General features: G+C 60.9%; 3 protein-coding genes across 3 annotated transcripts in view; all 3 read right to left on the minus strand.

The window, feature by feature from the left end:
- The window catches only part of RNF212 (ring finger protein 212), a 28555-nt gene extending 28118 nt beyond the window's left edge, over positions 1–437 (minus strand). The window contains exon 1 of the mRNA XM_040966303.1: positions 329–437. Within this exon, the coding sequence (XP_040822237.1) occupies positions 329–437 (109 nt within the window). The remainder of the gene's footprint in view (positions 1–328) is intronic.
- A 442-nt stretch (positions 438–879) lies between these two features.
- LOC121146734 (transmembrane emp24 domain-containing protein 11-like) lies at positions 880–8740 on the minus strand. The gene is made up of 5 exons (XM_040966304.1): positions 8617–8740; positions 5511–5611; positions 2904–3029; positions 2153–2299; positions 880–1087 (listed from the first exon to the last, which is right to left on the minus strand). The coding sequence occupies exons 1-5, from the start codon at positions 8738–8740 to the stop codon at positions 938–940; spliced, it is 648 nt and encodes a 215-aa protein (XP_040822238.1). The 3' UTR covers positions 880–937.
- Positions 8741–9864: 1124 nt separating this feature from the next.
- SPON2 (spondin 2) lies at positions 9865–12126 on the minus strand. The gene is made up of 5 exons (XM_040966292.1): positions 11910–12126; positions 11454–11677; positions 11172–11363; positions 10714–10888; positions 9865–10049 (listed from the first exon to the last, which is right to left on the minus strand). Exons 1-5 carry the CDS (start codon positions 12124–12126, stop codon positions 9865–9867), a joined length of 993 nt encoding a protein of 330 aa, XP_040822226.1.
- Between the last annotated feature and the right edge of the window lie 1284 nt (positions 12127–13410).

The raw sequence follows: 13410 nt of genomic DNA on the forward strand, positions 1-13410 counted from the left end.
CTGTCCCTTGTCTTTGCTGACCAGCAGGCCGGGAGTGCGGAGCCCTGCGGGCTGTGGAGTAGGCAGTATAGAAACCCTCGGTCCTAATCAGGTAGGGCGGCTGTGCAGGAGACAGACACATTTTCACCTGAGACACCATCCCCGCCCCGGACCCTGCAGGCACCTGCCCAGGAGGGTGACATGACGCTGCCGAGGCGTGCACCCCGCTCCCATCGCCAGCCCGGGGACGCCCGACACCCCGCGGCCTGCGGCCTCGCGCCATGCCCCTGGTCCTCACCCCGGCTGTACTGTCCAGGCACCACCTCCCCCGCGCCCCTCGCGCCCTCACCCCGGCCCAGGCACGCGTCGCAGTACACGTGCCCGCAGTTGGTGAGGCTGAAGCGCGACGTGCTGTGAGGCGGCTGGAAGCATCGGTTGCAGAACACCCAGGCCGCCATGCCGCCCGCCCCGCGCCTGCGCACGCGCACGCGCCGGCACACTGCGCCTGCGCCCACGCGGCCTGCCGAGCACCGAGCGCACCGAGCTCCGTGCAAGGCCCAGGCCCCATGTCGGGAGTGGCGTCCACGCCAGGCCCAGGCCCTTCTGGGTGTGGCGTCCACGCGAGGCCCAGGCCCCAGGGCAGGCACCGCAGTGAAGGACCAGCAGGGCCAGGTGGCCGTGCCCACCCGGAGTTGGGACAGTGCGGGCCAGGGGCCGCGTGGCTGAGAGGAGTGGACTCGGACAGGGCAGGGGCGAGCAGATACTGTGACCACGTGCCAGGGTCGCGGCTGTGCCCGGACGGCCCGGACACGATTCAGACGGGACTGTGATGGCTTCCAGCGCGTGTGGGTCCTGGCCAGGCAGCGGTGGGAGCGAGCTATGCAGAGGCCCTGGTACGGCTGAGCTCAGCACACGCTCCCAGCTTTATTCCCACGGAAACTGCCTTTCGGGGCGGGATTTAAACAATCTTCTTGGTGATGAAGAAGTCCTTGAGGTGCTTCACTTGGAAGAGCCCCACCGAGACGAAGATGAACGTCTGGGCAAAAGCCCACCACAGCACGTGGCTGTTGGTGTCCTCGCTGGTGGTACGGAAGCTCTCCTCGCGGTCCTGTGTGTGGCAGAGACAGCGGCTTAGTTTCCTCGGGTGCCCACAGCACAGCTTTGAAGCACAGTGGACTGTGAATGCATTCAAAGCTATTTCTGGGTACAGTATCAGAGGCAGGTGGCAGCTTAGTCAAGTACGGGGGAAAAATCAAATTTACAAAGCACACAGGGCCGGGCCCAATGCAGTAGCCTAGCAGCTAAAGTCCTCACCTTGCACACGCCAGGATCCTATGTGGGCACGAGTTCTAATCCTGGCTGCCCTGTTTCCCATCCAGCTCCCTCCCTGTGGCCTGGGAAAGCAGTGGAGGACAGCCCAAGGCCTTGGGACCCTGCACCCATGTGGGAGACCTGGAAGAGGCTTCTGGCTCCTGGCTTTGGGTTGGCGCAACTCTGGCCCTTGCGGCCACTTATGGAGTGAATCATCGAACGGAAGATCTTCCCCTCTGTCTCTCCTCTCTGTATATCTGACTTTCCAGTAAAAATAAATAAATCTTTTAAAAAAAAATATCCGGGGTCAGATCCATCAAGCTATGTTTTCCCAAGCAAGCCAGCATGAACCGCTGGAAAGGGCCTTTGTACCTGGAGTCCCAGCATCGCGCCAGCCCTCACCTGCCTCACCAGATGGCCTCGTCTCTCGGCTGAGATGGCCAAGGCCAGCGGCTGGCAGAGTGGGACTCAGCACACATGTGGCCAGCATCCCTGGTAGAGCCTCTGGAGAGGGGATTCCCATAGACCACATGTGTGGTCTGGAAAATGGACACACTTGAGCCCCTTCAAGGCTCTCAAAGAGCTGGTGGAAGATGGAATTCAGACAGCCCTCTTGGTGCAAAAGAAAAGAAGATGCTGAAATCCACACACCATTCCCACCCCGTGCAGGGCGGCACTTTGCTGGACACAGGGAGTGAGGGTGAAGGCGTACCCCACCCCTGCCACCCAGGTCCAGCAGAAGTGGACAGTGGCTGCTCTCTGCCCACTCCCTGGTACCCATGCTGTTGCAGAAAGGCTGGGGGCCTGGCAGCTGGGTGTCCTTGCTCCTGGCAGGGGGAGAGGGGCTGCAGGGCAGGCTGACCCTTTGGTAGTTCTGTTCTTTGAGGATCTGTGCCACTTGCTCCATCAGATGTTCAAGCTTGAAGGTGACTTCATTCACCCGGTCCTTCGCCTGAGCCAAGGCTGCATCGAAGTCATGTTCCCCCACTCGAATATCCAGGTGGATCCTCTGCGCAAGACCAAGAGGAGGCGGGGCCCTGTCACCTGCTGCCAGCTGGCCTGTGCACCCCGCCCCTCCTCTCACACACTGTGGGTGCTCCCTCCACCACTGGGTCTGCACTTCTGTCTCTCACCACCCTGTCCTCACCGCTGTGCTGTGTGCTCTGAAGGAGAGCCTGCCAGCCAGAGAGTACCTCTGTGGCCCCTGACTATCTCCCACACCAGAGCCTGGGGGCTGGAGCACTTGGATCAGCACTTAGGACGTCTTCTTGGCACACAGTTGCATTTCTCATGTGAAAGCACCAATCCACCTGCTCCATCCCCACTTCGTGTTCACTAATTTGGCCTTGAGTCTTACCTGTTTTTCACAGTTCGTGGCCCTCCCCGACGGCCTTGGCTTTCCGAGCCCTTTCTTCAACCTTGGGGCTCTACTCTGAGTGCACCCCCCCCCCCCCCCCGCAGCTCCACCCAGCTCTCTCTTGCTACAGCACCATGGTCTGGGCGCAGGGCAGGAGCAGGCCTCCGGTGAGCCCCAGCACAGGAGTTTGCCATGTCCTGCCTGAATGATGCTGATGCTGTGCCTGTTAACAGAGATGCAGGGTACGTGGACTCACCAGCTTACTGCCTCCGAAAGCCACGAGCCGCGTGGAGTTAGACACCAGGCAGATGGTGTGCTCACCCGGCGAGTGGGAGGTGAAGAAGAAGGTCCCCTGGGGTCCGTATAACTTGGACAGTAACACCTAGGGTTGAGGGGGCCCACAGTTTGTTAGGGTTGTTTTTAATTTTTAAAAGAAGGGGGGAATTCATTTATCTATTTGAAAGGCAGAGAGAGAGAGAACAGACAGAAATCTATCCACTGTTCACATTCGGAACGCCCACAAAGGCCAGAGGAGTTAGTGAGCAGCCCATCTGGATGAGCCACCCATGTCCCAGACACCCACATCCTGAGCTTCTGCCAGCAGCCTCCCGGAACACCTGCTAGCAGGAGGCTGGACTGGACCAGAGCCAGGAGCCTGCGCAGAGGACCTCCAGGAAGGACCTGGTCTGCTGTGCCACGGTGCCCGTCTGCTATCTAACCCTACAACACATCTCCCCTGTATCACCTAGTGAAGGCAGCACAGTGCCTACAGGAATCAGATGGTTAAAAAACACTGCCTTACTGGCCACAGAGAGAATCCCTCTGCAGATGCCTCACTGAATGGCAATGGTGTAACAGCACAGTGGCTGGCATGTGCTGCCTGGGATGCCTGCATGCCACATCAGGGCACTTGGCTGCCAGTACTGGAACTGCTTCACACCTTGCCAAGGGAGCGGTAGGTAACAGCTTGAATCCGTGGGTCCCTGCCATTCACAGGGGAGACCTCGATGAAGCTCTGGGCACTTGGTCATGGGGACGGAGAGGAGGCTCTCTCTGCCCCTCTGTCTCTGGCTTTCAAATGAAATGAAAATAAATAAAGATGTTTAAAAAGAATGAAATTGGGGCTGGTACAATGGTTCAACTGGTTAAACCTCTACCTGCAGTCGTTAGCATCCCACATGGGCACCGGTTTTTGTCCCATTGCTCCGCCTTCTACCAGCTTCCTGCTTATGGTCCAGGAAAACAGCAGAAGATGGTCCAGAGCCTTGGGACCCTGCACTAGCATGGGAAACCTGGAAGAAGCTCCTGACTGTGAATCAGCTCAGTTCTGGCCCTTGTGGTCACCTGGGAAGTAACCCAGCAGATGGAAGATCTTTTACTCTGTCCTCTCTGTAAATCTGTCTTTCCAATAAAAATAAACCTTTTTAAAAGAATAAAGTCATGCAGTGTCTGCCCTGAGATTACAATGTAATTAAGTGAGAATCAATATTGCTGGAAAATCCCGCAATGAAGAGGAGAATGCTCAAGAAATTAGAGCATATTGAGACAAACAGAAACACAGTTTACCAAAGAGAGAGCTTGAGGGCATTCCTTGCACATGTCACAGAGGAGACCTAAGCCCGCAGTCTGGGCTCCTCCATCCGGAAGCTGGGAGAAGCGGGCACTAGGGCAAGGTGAGCAGAAGGGAGAGCAATGGCTGAAAAGGAGTAAAAGTAAGGGATTATGGGAAGCAAGCAAGTCAAAAACAGTGCAATGGACTCATCAGAAAAGGGGTCAGCGGGGCAAGCTGCGACTGAGGCTGGCACCATGTAGTGCACTGGGTCAAGGCCCACCACGCTGCATCCCAGCAGGCCTCTTCTAGTGTACCTGTTAGAGCACTCACCCACTGGCTCACCCCCCATTCATGGGACAGTGTGAAAGCGAGGAGCCAGAATCTCAATCCATGACTCCCGTGTAATGCAGCCGTCACCACCGAAAGAGGCTGGCATCAGGGGTGGGAGCTGGCACTTCGGCCAGGCCCGCGGTTTGGGCCTCCGCTCATCCAGCCTCCGGATGCACCACCTCCCCCTGCAGCCTCTGGAAGACGCCCTGGTATGGATGAGGCAACGGGAGCACAAATGCACATCCCTGAGGCAGACATGGCGGGCTGCAGCCAAGTGATGCCCTGCACGTGGCCATGCAGACCAAGCAGAACCAGGGCCAGGGCTGCCTGGGGCCAGGATGCCTTACAGAAAACCACTACCAATGCTGCCTTTCTAAGAAACCTTCCAGTTTTGCTTTGGTGCGATGTCAGGACCCTGCCTCCTAGGGCCCACTGAAAGGGAAAGTCTGTAAAATAAAGTTGCATGAAAGGATTGTGTTTCATCATTTCTTCCTATTTTTAAAAACCTTCATTTTCATTGTATTTCAAAGGAAGAGAGAGAGATTTTCCCTCTGCTGGGTCCCTCCCCAAGTGCCCACAGCAGCTGGGGCAGGGCCAGGCCCAAGCCAGGAGCTGGCCACTCCACCTGGATCTCCCACGTGGGTGCAGCAGCCCCTTGGGGCGTACCTGCTGCTTTCTGAGCTGCGTTTGCAGGGAGCTGGATCAGAAACAAGCCACGCACTTGGATGTGAATGGCAGGTGAGCCCCAGGGTCCCACCTGCCCAGCTGGGCACCCGGGTGTGAGCAGTGGGTGACCCCAGGGCCCCGCCTGCCAAGAGGTAGTTTAAACCTTGTGTGTAAAGCATCGAGGGCAGACACTTTCTGGGGTTTGCACTGGTCTTGCTCCACAGACTTTGAAACTGCAAATGCTGCCACTCAGGGAAGTATGAGGCATAAAATTTGACAGGGGAAGGCACCAAGTGTGACCATCAGACACCCTACCTCCTCGTCGAGGGTTTTAATTGTCACATACATCCCCAGGCCGGGGGCCGACTCCAGGAAGTCATGTCTGCGCATGTCCCACATCTGCATCTTGAAGTTCCCTGCACAAAACAGAGATGCAGGCCATGCAGACCTCAACCACACGTGCCACACAGACCCCTGACCACGTGTGTCACACAGATTCCTGACCACATGTGTCCACAAAACCCTGATCATACATGTTACACACACCCTGACCGTGTGTGTCACATAGACCCTGACCACACACATGTCACACAGACCCCTGACCATTTATGTCACACAAATCCTTGATCATGCATGTCATGTAGACCCCTCACTTGCTGGGTAGGTCAAGCTCACGGAAAATGCAACTACGAGGCAAGCTCAGCTGGCATGAGGCACAGCAGGTAACTCTGCTGCTTACAGTGCTGGCAGCCTGAATCTGAGCCTGCAGCCAGTCCTGTACCCACCTGTGACACAGCCACCTGCTCATGCGCCTACGCGGCCCCAGTGCTATGGCCCCTGTGCCCACTGCTGGCTACACCCTGGCCCAGCCCCAGCTACTGTGGCCATTCAGGAGCATGAACAAGCAGATGGAGAGCCTTCCTCCTCAGACTTCCACAAACTCATTTTAAAAAAAGATTGATTCATGGGCCCAGCATGGTAGCCCAGCCTAAAGTCCTCACCTTGTATACCCAGGGATCCCATGTGGGTACCAGTTCTAATCCAGCTGCTCCACTTCCCATCCAGCTCCATGTTTGTGACCTGGGAGGGCCGTGGAGGATGGCCCAAAGCCTTGGGATCCTGCACCCACGTGAGAGACCTGAAAGAAGTTCCTGGCTTCAGATCAGCTCAGCTCTGGCCATTGCAGCCACTTGGGGAATGAACAGTGGATGGATAAATTTTCTGTCTCTCCTATCTCTCTGTAAATCTGACTTTCTAATAAAAATAAGTCAATCTTTAATTAGCTGGAGCTAAACGGGTCTGAAACCAGGAGCCAGGAGCTTTTCGTGGGTCTCCCATATGGGTGCAGGGTCCCAAAGCTTTGGGCCCTCTTTCTCTGCCTTCCCAGGCCACAAACTGGGAGCTAAATGGGAAGTGGAGCAGCCAGGACACGAACCAGAGTCTATATAGGATCCCAGCGCTTGCAAGGGGAGGATTTAGCCATTGAGCCATTCTGCTGGGCTCTCCCACAAACTTTTTGAAAGCGCTTCGTATTGATGGCCTGAAGTGAGGGGACCCCCACAATGCGTGCTCAACTAGGTCCCGGAGCACACCACCTGGGACCTGGAGATGGATCTAAGTGGAGCAGGTGTCTTTGCTGCTGTGTGGAACCCCAAGTACTGGCTGACCACCCGACCCAGAGGGAGTGGATATCCCCAACGCTGCCAGCAGGTGGCAGAGGAGACGCACCGTCGGCGGGCAGGGCCCCGGAATGGGAGGCTCCCGCGTGAGGTCAGTGGGGCACCCGCAGGAGGCCAGCGGGGTCCCCGGGCAGGCGCGAGGCACAGCCTGCAGGATGTGCGTCTCGTGGAGCCCTTCGGGTGAGAAGGGCTCTTCTCCAAGCTCACAGGCGCGTCAGGAGCCACAGGCTGCGTGGGCACACCCCATTTCCCTCCTGCTGCAGACACTGCAGCGTGCAGGGGGTCGTGGAAAATGGTGGAACGGCGCGGCCCTTCGGGCAGCAGTTAGAATGCCGCTGGGAGCGCCGCAGCCCAGCAGGCCCAGCTCAGCTTAGACCAGGCCGAGCTCCCAGCTCCAGGCTTAGGTCGGCTGGGTCCTGGCCTGGACATTTGGGGAGTAAACCAACGGGCGGAAGAGCTCTCTCCGTCTCCCTGCCTTTCAGATAGTATGAGGAAAGAAAAAAGCGCAGTAATTTCGAAGTGCTGAGGGCCAGCTGTGGAGCGGGATGGAGGGCTGTGTTGCCAGGTGCCCTCTGCTGCCGCTCACCCTGCAGACACCCTCAAACGTGCTCTCCCTCGGCCCAGTCCTGGCTGCCCCTCGCCGGTCCCAGTGGACCAGGAGCGCCACGGAGGGAGGCCTGGCCGGTGCCTGCTGCCTGTCCCCCAGGCTGGTGCTGGGGGAGACACGCCTGGGGTGGGCTTTGGTGACCCAACCCGTCAAACCCCTTAAGCCCTGGCCGCTGGCTGGCAGGGTCCATCTCTGGGAAGCCAGATCCGCACCGCAGGAGCCGCAAATGGCACCTGCCCCAAGCCTCCATTTCTGACCGTTTGCCCTGCTTCTCTGTCCACGTCACCCCCACATCGCTGCCTGAGCTCCTCTTCTGCTGCCACATGCCGAGTGGCTGTGGACGGGTCATCCTCAGGGGTCCAGCCTCCGCTTTCCTGGAACCAGCTGCTCCTCCTCAAGGATTCTGCGTGGCTGTGGAGGCTCCTGGCTCCCCCTGCCCTTCCTGGAGCCTCCCCCTCCGCTTCACCACCTGCCCCCACCCTGCCCCACTACACAGCCCTGCCAGGCTCCACAGTGGCTTCCTGGGGCCTGGCCTTGAGACTGACCCACAAGGCCCCCTCGGCTCCCCCTCTCCCACAGGCCCTGATCCGGTCCCGCTGCTTCCTGTGGCCGCAGTGGGCGTTGCGTAGAGTGGATACAGCTGTGTGGGGCCGGCCAGCACAGACCGAGCCAAAGAGCAGGGCCCAGGCCAGGGCACACATCTCCCCTGGGGACGAGGAGCCGGCGCGGTGCAGACAGGGTCTGGGCAGAGCAGGACACACAGCCCCCCGCCCCACCTTCCCTTGCAGGCTCTTCCAGCTCCAAGTCCACCGTGTCGCCCCTGCTACAGCCCTGCCCCTCAGGACTTTCCAGGAAAATGGGGCCAAGCAGCCAGGTGGCCGAGCACACCCAGGAGGAGACAGCTGGGCCTAGCTGAGCCGGGGGAGACACGGGCTCTGGGTAAAGTCTGAAGCTCTGGCCGTCCTCTCAGCCATGGAAAATGGCCACCTTCACGCTCCCGGCTGTCCTGTCTCACACACTCATGGAATAGCTGCCGACCCTCAGAATCACAGCACCTGCTGTGGAGGCCACCTGTGCCAGGTTGCTGTGACTGGCACCTGCTGCCCGCTCTCGGCCCCACAGCCGCCTCACCCACCTGTTACCAGCGTGTCGCTGGGAATGTCTTCTATGATACACTTCTCCTCGCGCTCTGCCGCGTGGAAATAAAAAGCGGCCGAGAGTGGGAGGCAGAGACACAGCAGGGTCGGGAATGCTGGCATGTTGGCTGCTCCAGGACGGCAGGCGGGACTGAGGCCAGGGACTTAACGTGGCAGCTGCACCTGGCCGGGGCGGAGCCGAGCCAGGGAGCCGATAAGCCACCCGGAGCAGGTGGCAGTGCAAACAAGAGGCGGGAAAGGCTGCAGCCTGGCCAGCGTCCGCAAAGGAGTTAGAACTGCCGTCCACGTATTCCCAGGGCCAGCATCCCCACCCATCAGGACCACCCTGCCCCCTGGCTGTGATGGGCACCTGTCCCTGTGAGGAAAGCACTACACTGCCATGCAGAGGCGGGAAGTGCCACAGTGAGCAACCCTAGAGTGGGCAGCCCCCCTTCTAGGGGTCGCCTCCCCAGGTTGGGGTGCATACAAGGTCTCATTCTGAGTGGCATCGTCTTGGCCACGTGCGGCAGATTCCTCCATTTAGCTCTGATCCTCGCGCCTCCGCATGTAGGTCATGTCCAGGGCAGGACTGTGCACACAACCCTGGGGCCTAGGAAGGTCAGGACATGGCCTGTTCTTGGCTGCCCTTCCTTCACTGCAGACCTGTCCCCAGGACTGTAGCCACAGTGCCACGCCAGCACCTGGCCAGCCCACTTGGACCCCCAGTGCACCAGGTCCCCGAAACACATCAGGACACTAGGACGACCACCAGCACCAGTGAGGAGCAGAATCTTTATTCAAATACCAAGAGAACTGAAGAGAAGGTTCTGGAATCTGAGAATATGAGGGATGGTTCTGGAGAGTGAAAACTGGGAGAAGATTCTGCAGTGTGAGAACCCAGGAAAAGCTCTGGAACCTGAGAACCCAAGGGAAGGTTCTAGAGCGTGAAAAACCAAGAGAAAGTTCTAGAACTGCTCCTTTATTTTTTGCATGGGTGACCCTTGGCGAAGCCTCACCCAGGACAGGCAAAGGGATGGCCTGGGTGTCAGGTCTGAGGTATTGCACCACCAGGTTGGTGCTGGGCCCAGGGTGGGTCCTGTGACAGCCTGCAGGACAGCAATAAATTACAAGGGTCTCGACTCAGCGGATGGGCGGACGCAGAGGGCCTGCTCAAGGACCCAGCTCCTGCCCGCAGAGGGCCTGCTCCGCGGCAGGTCAGGGCTGGGCCGGCTGTGGCACCACGGGTCTCAGACACAGTTGTCGGGGGCGCAGTCGGCCTCCTCCTGCAGAGGGGGACAGGGGCTCCCATCGTTGGCGGGCTGCACACGTACATAGCGGGTTCTGCTCTTGGTGCCTAGCTGTCCGCACGGGCCTGCGCACAGCCCCCAGGAGGACCACAGGGACACCTCGCAATCCAGCGGAGTTTCTGGAGCTGGATCAAGCACAGGGGGAGACACAAGATGTGGGCGCTCAGCTGGCGGGGGGCCTCTCAGGAGGGGGTGCCTTGCAGCTGCACGCGCAGCTTGGAGCCAGCCACAGACGCTACCCACAGACTCGGCCAGCTCTGCCACCTGCGCCCCCAGGCCTCTCAGGTCACAGTGCATCTTTGGCCCTACCCTCTACTGAGTTCTTCCCCTTGGCAACCATTCATGTGTGTCCAAACAGTGGGAAGCCTGTGTTGGGCCCCTGGAACAGGGTGTCCAAACAAGGCAGGCACCAGGTCCAGGCTGGTGGGGGTAGGGCCATGATCCTGCCCAGGGTTCGAGGTCAAAGGACCAGGCCTAGTCTCTGGTCAGAGGCAGCTCACCCCATCTGTCTGACCCTGACCTTGGGCAATAAGGCTGCAGTCAGGATTGGGTTAAGGGCAGGTGGGCACAGTCCTCCATGGACCCTGCTTCTCCCTCCCACATGACCCAAACAAGTACCGCCTGGCAGCCAGAATGGGTCAGGGACCCCATGGAGGCTGGGTGCCATGTCCCTTGGAGTGTGGCACCACCCTGGGAGGGCTCGAAGGGCAGACGGGGCCGGGCAGGAGCTGGCCCCGCAGCGGGCAGGAGCCGGCCCTGCAGCGGGGCACCACAAGGACCTGGGCTTACCTGGTAGGCTATCCAGGATCTCATTGCCCCTGCTGGCCAGGTCTGTTGCAGGCGGCACGTAGGCCCGGGGACTCTGCCGCACCCGCACCAGGGTCACCCTGGCGATGGGCGGCAGGGCCTTCAGCCGTGGGTAGTAGAAGGAGTTGGCCGGGTGGCTGGGGGAGGAGGACGTGATCTGCGAGAGTGAGGGACAGTCAGCTGGGAGCCAAGAGACCTCATGTGCCAGTGTGTGTGGTCTCAGGGCAGGGCTAGAAGACACAGCCAGAGCTGGGCTGCCTCGGCAACATCACAGCCCGAGTGACATCCAGGCCCCTGAGCGACATGGGAGTCCCCCACTCTCAGGGCAGCTCAGATTCCCAGGAGTCAGCATCTTGGTACCCGCCCCGCACAGCGGCCCAGGCCCTGGGGCCCTGGGAACAGCATCCCCTCCAGCCAGGCCCGACTCGCAATCCACCCACCTCAGTCACAGCGTCCTGGGGGATAGTGGCGAAGTTGGGGGAGGAGAAGGTGAAGCCACTGTCCGTGCCCGCATCATAGGGGTACAGGTCCAGGGCCACCTGCTCCCGCCAGCGACTGCCCTCACACAGGTCCAGGCTGTCGACGCCCACGAACCAGTCGGGGCTGGGCACAATGCGAACCACGAAGGACACCTGGTGTGGCCAGACAGCAGGTGAGGCCACCAGGCAGCAGGGTCAGGCAGGGGACCCAGGCATCCACCACCATCACCCATCCTGGCTTACCATCGAATGCCTAGAGTGCACTTCCAGCTCCGTGGCACTCTGCCCGGTGCCACTGGGCACGGCGGGGGCTGAGAACACACCGTGCACACTCTGCAGCCGCTCCCCAGCGGCCTCCATCTCCCGTATTAGGGCCCACGCCTCGCCGCGCTCTGCGAAGTCCCTCAGCCCATTGCTGGCATGCTGGCCCTTCCGCCACAGGGTGTAGTCAGAGCTGTGAGCCGCGCCTGCAGGGACACGGGTAGGGTCCTCCTGTGGCCACACCTTGCCTGGGCAGCTGTCTGGGCGGGAAGTGTTCAGCCAGTCTTTCCTGGGGACTCCTGGCCACCCTGCCCTTTTGCACATGGCATTTTAGCTGGGAGTCTCCAAGCTGAAGAGCATCGTGCTGGGCGGAGGGGGCCGGCAGCCTCCCATCCGTGGGCACCTGGGACCTGGCGCTAGCATGGGGGTTGCCCTTACCCAACAGGGACGACCATTGCGCAGGCGGACGGAACAGCGGGTACTGCTTGGGGAAGGCCGTCTGGCTCCACTTGCCCGTGAAGGTTAGGCTGTATTTGGCCAGCGGTCGGGCAGTGCACAAGGACTCAGCCCCCAGGGGCTGGCTGGCCACAAAGCCCAGCGTGGCCAGGAGGACAACCCAGAGAACTGTGCCCAAGGCAGGCCGTGAGTCGTCCATCACCTGTGGCAGAGGGTGGAGGGCTGAGTCTCAGAGCGCCCACTCCCCACCCGCCCAGGCGCCCACCGTACAGGGCGCCAGGTGAAGCCCAGGTCGCCGCGCGCCGGTCCCTGCGCCTCGGGTTAGCCAGACGGAACTGCCGCGCCCGGGACCCGCGCGAACTCACCCGACAGGAGCGGCGCGGGGCGCGGGGCAGCGGGGCGCGGGGCGCGGGGCGGCGGATCCCGCCAGCCCCCGAAGGTCCTATATATGCGGCGGCCCTCGCCCGCGCCGGCCAATGAGGCCGCAGCCGCTCCTGCCCCCGAGGCGGCTGGGGGAGGCGCGGGAGAAGCGGGGCAGGGCGCTCCGGGCCTCCCGCGCTGGCTGCCCCCGCGCCCGCCCCGGCGCCGCCCCTCCCTCCGCTGCTCCGCCCCGCCGCCCCGGGGGTGCGGGGCCTGGGCGAACCGGACGCACGGGCCTGAGAGCCCGCCAGCCCCGCCTCTCGGAACTTGGGGGCGCAGGGTCCCGAGCTAGGGCCGAGGAACAGAGGGCGGTTGGGCCAGAGGCCGAGGTCTCCTGGGGGGGCGTCGGTGGGAGGGGAACGGCTGGCTGAGGGTGGGAGTGAAGTCCCGCAAGGCAGGGGACAGGAGTGGGGACCTCCCGGGGCACACAGCTGGTCCCTGTCTCGGGTTTGCTGGAGCCACGCGGGGACAGGAGGGGGGCTGCCGTCTTGCTCAATCTAAGACCCTTTGAGTGGATACAGCTGTGTTGGGAACCGGGCAGGACAGTGTGACAAGGCGGGGAAACAAAACAGGAGCGACACCCACCAGGCGACGTGTGCAGGAGCGCCGCGTGTCCATCAGGAGCGCCCCCACTCCCCGTGTGTCCCTCGTGCTCCCTGTCTGCGTCCTGAGGAGTCCTGTCCGCCCCTCGCCCCCTGTACCCCTGTCCTTGATACACTGTTCTCTGCAGCATGAATTCAGGGCAGCTGCATCCTCAGGGTTAACGCCTCTACATATGGCCTGGCTCCCTGTTTGCAAATGCTGGCATCCAACTTAATACAGGACAGCTGGTCTCCGCCCTGAGGCCTGGTCAGGCTGAGGTCCCCCTCCGATGTCGAAAGGGAGGGAACTAGGCCCGTGTGGAGCGGGCTAGGCAGCAGCCTGGCTGTGGTGCAACCACAGGAGACCCCGACCAGAGAGTCCCGGAGCTTGGCAGTGGCCTTGCCTGGTATGCCAGAGTGCACATGGTCCTCTGTGCCCTCTGGGGCTGAGCTCAGTCCCTGGAGGCGTGAGGCACAGCTGT

The sequence above is a fragment of the Ochotona curzoniae genome, unplaced genomic scaffold (assembly GCF_017591425.1).
Source record: "Ochotona curzoniae isolate NIBS_2020 unplaced genomic scaffold, NIBS_Ocur_1.0 scaffold_4505, whole genome shotgun sequence".
Taxonomy (NCBI): domain Eukaryota; kingdom Metazoa; phylum Chordata; class Mammalia; order Lagomorpha; family Ochotonidae; genus Ochotona; species Ochotona curzoniae.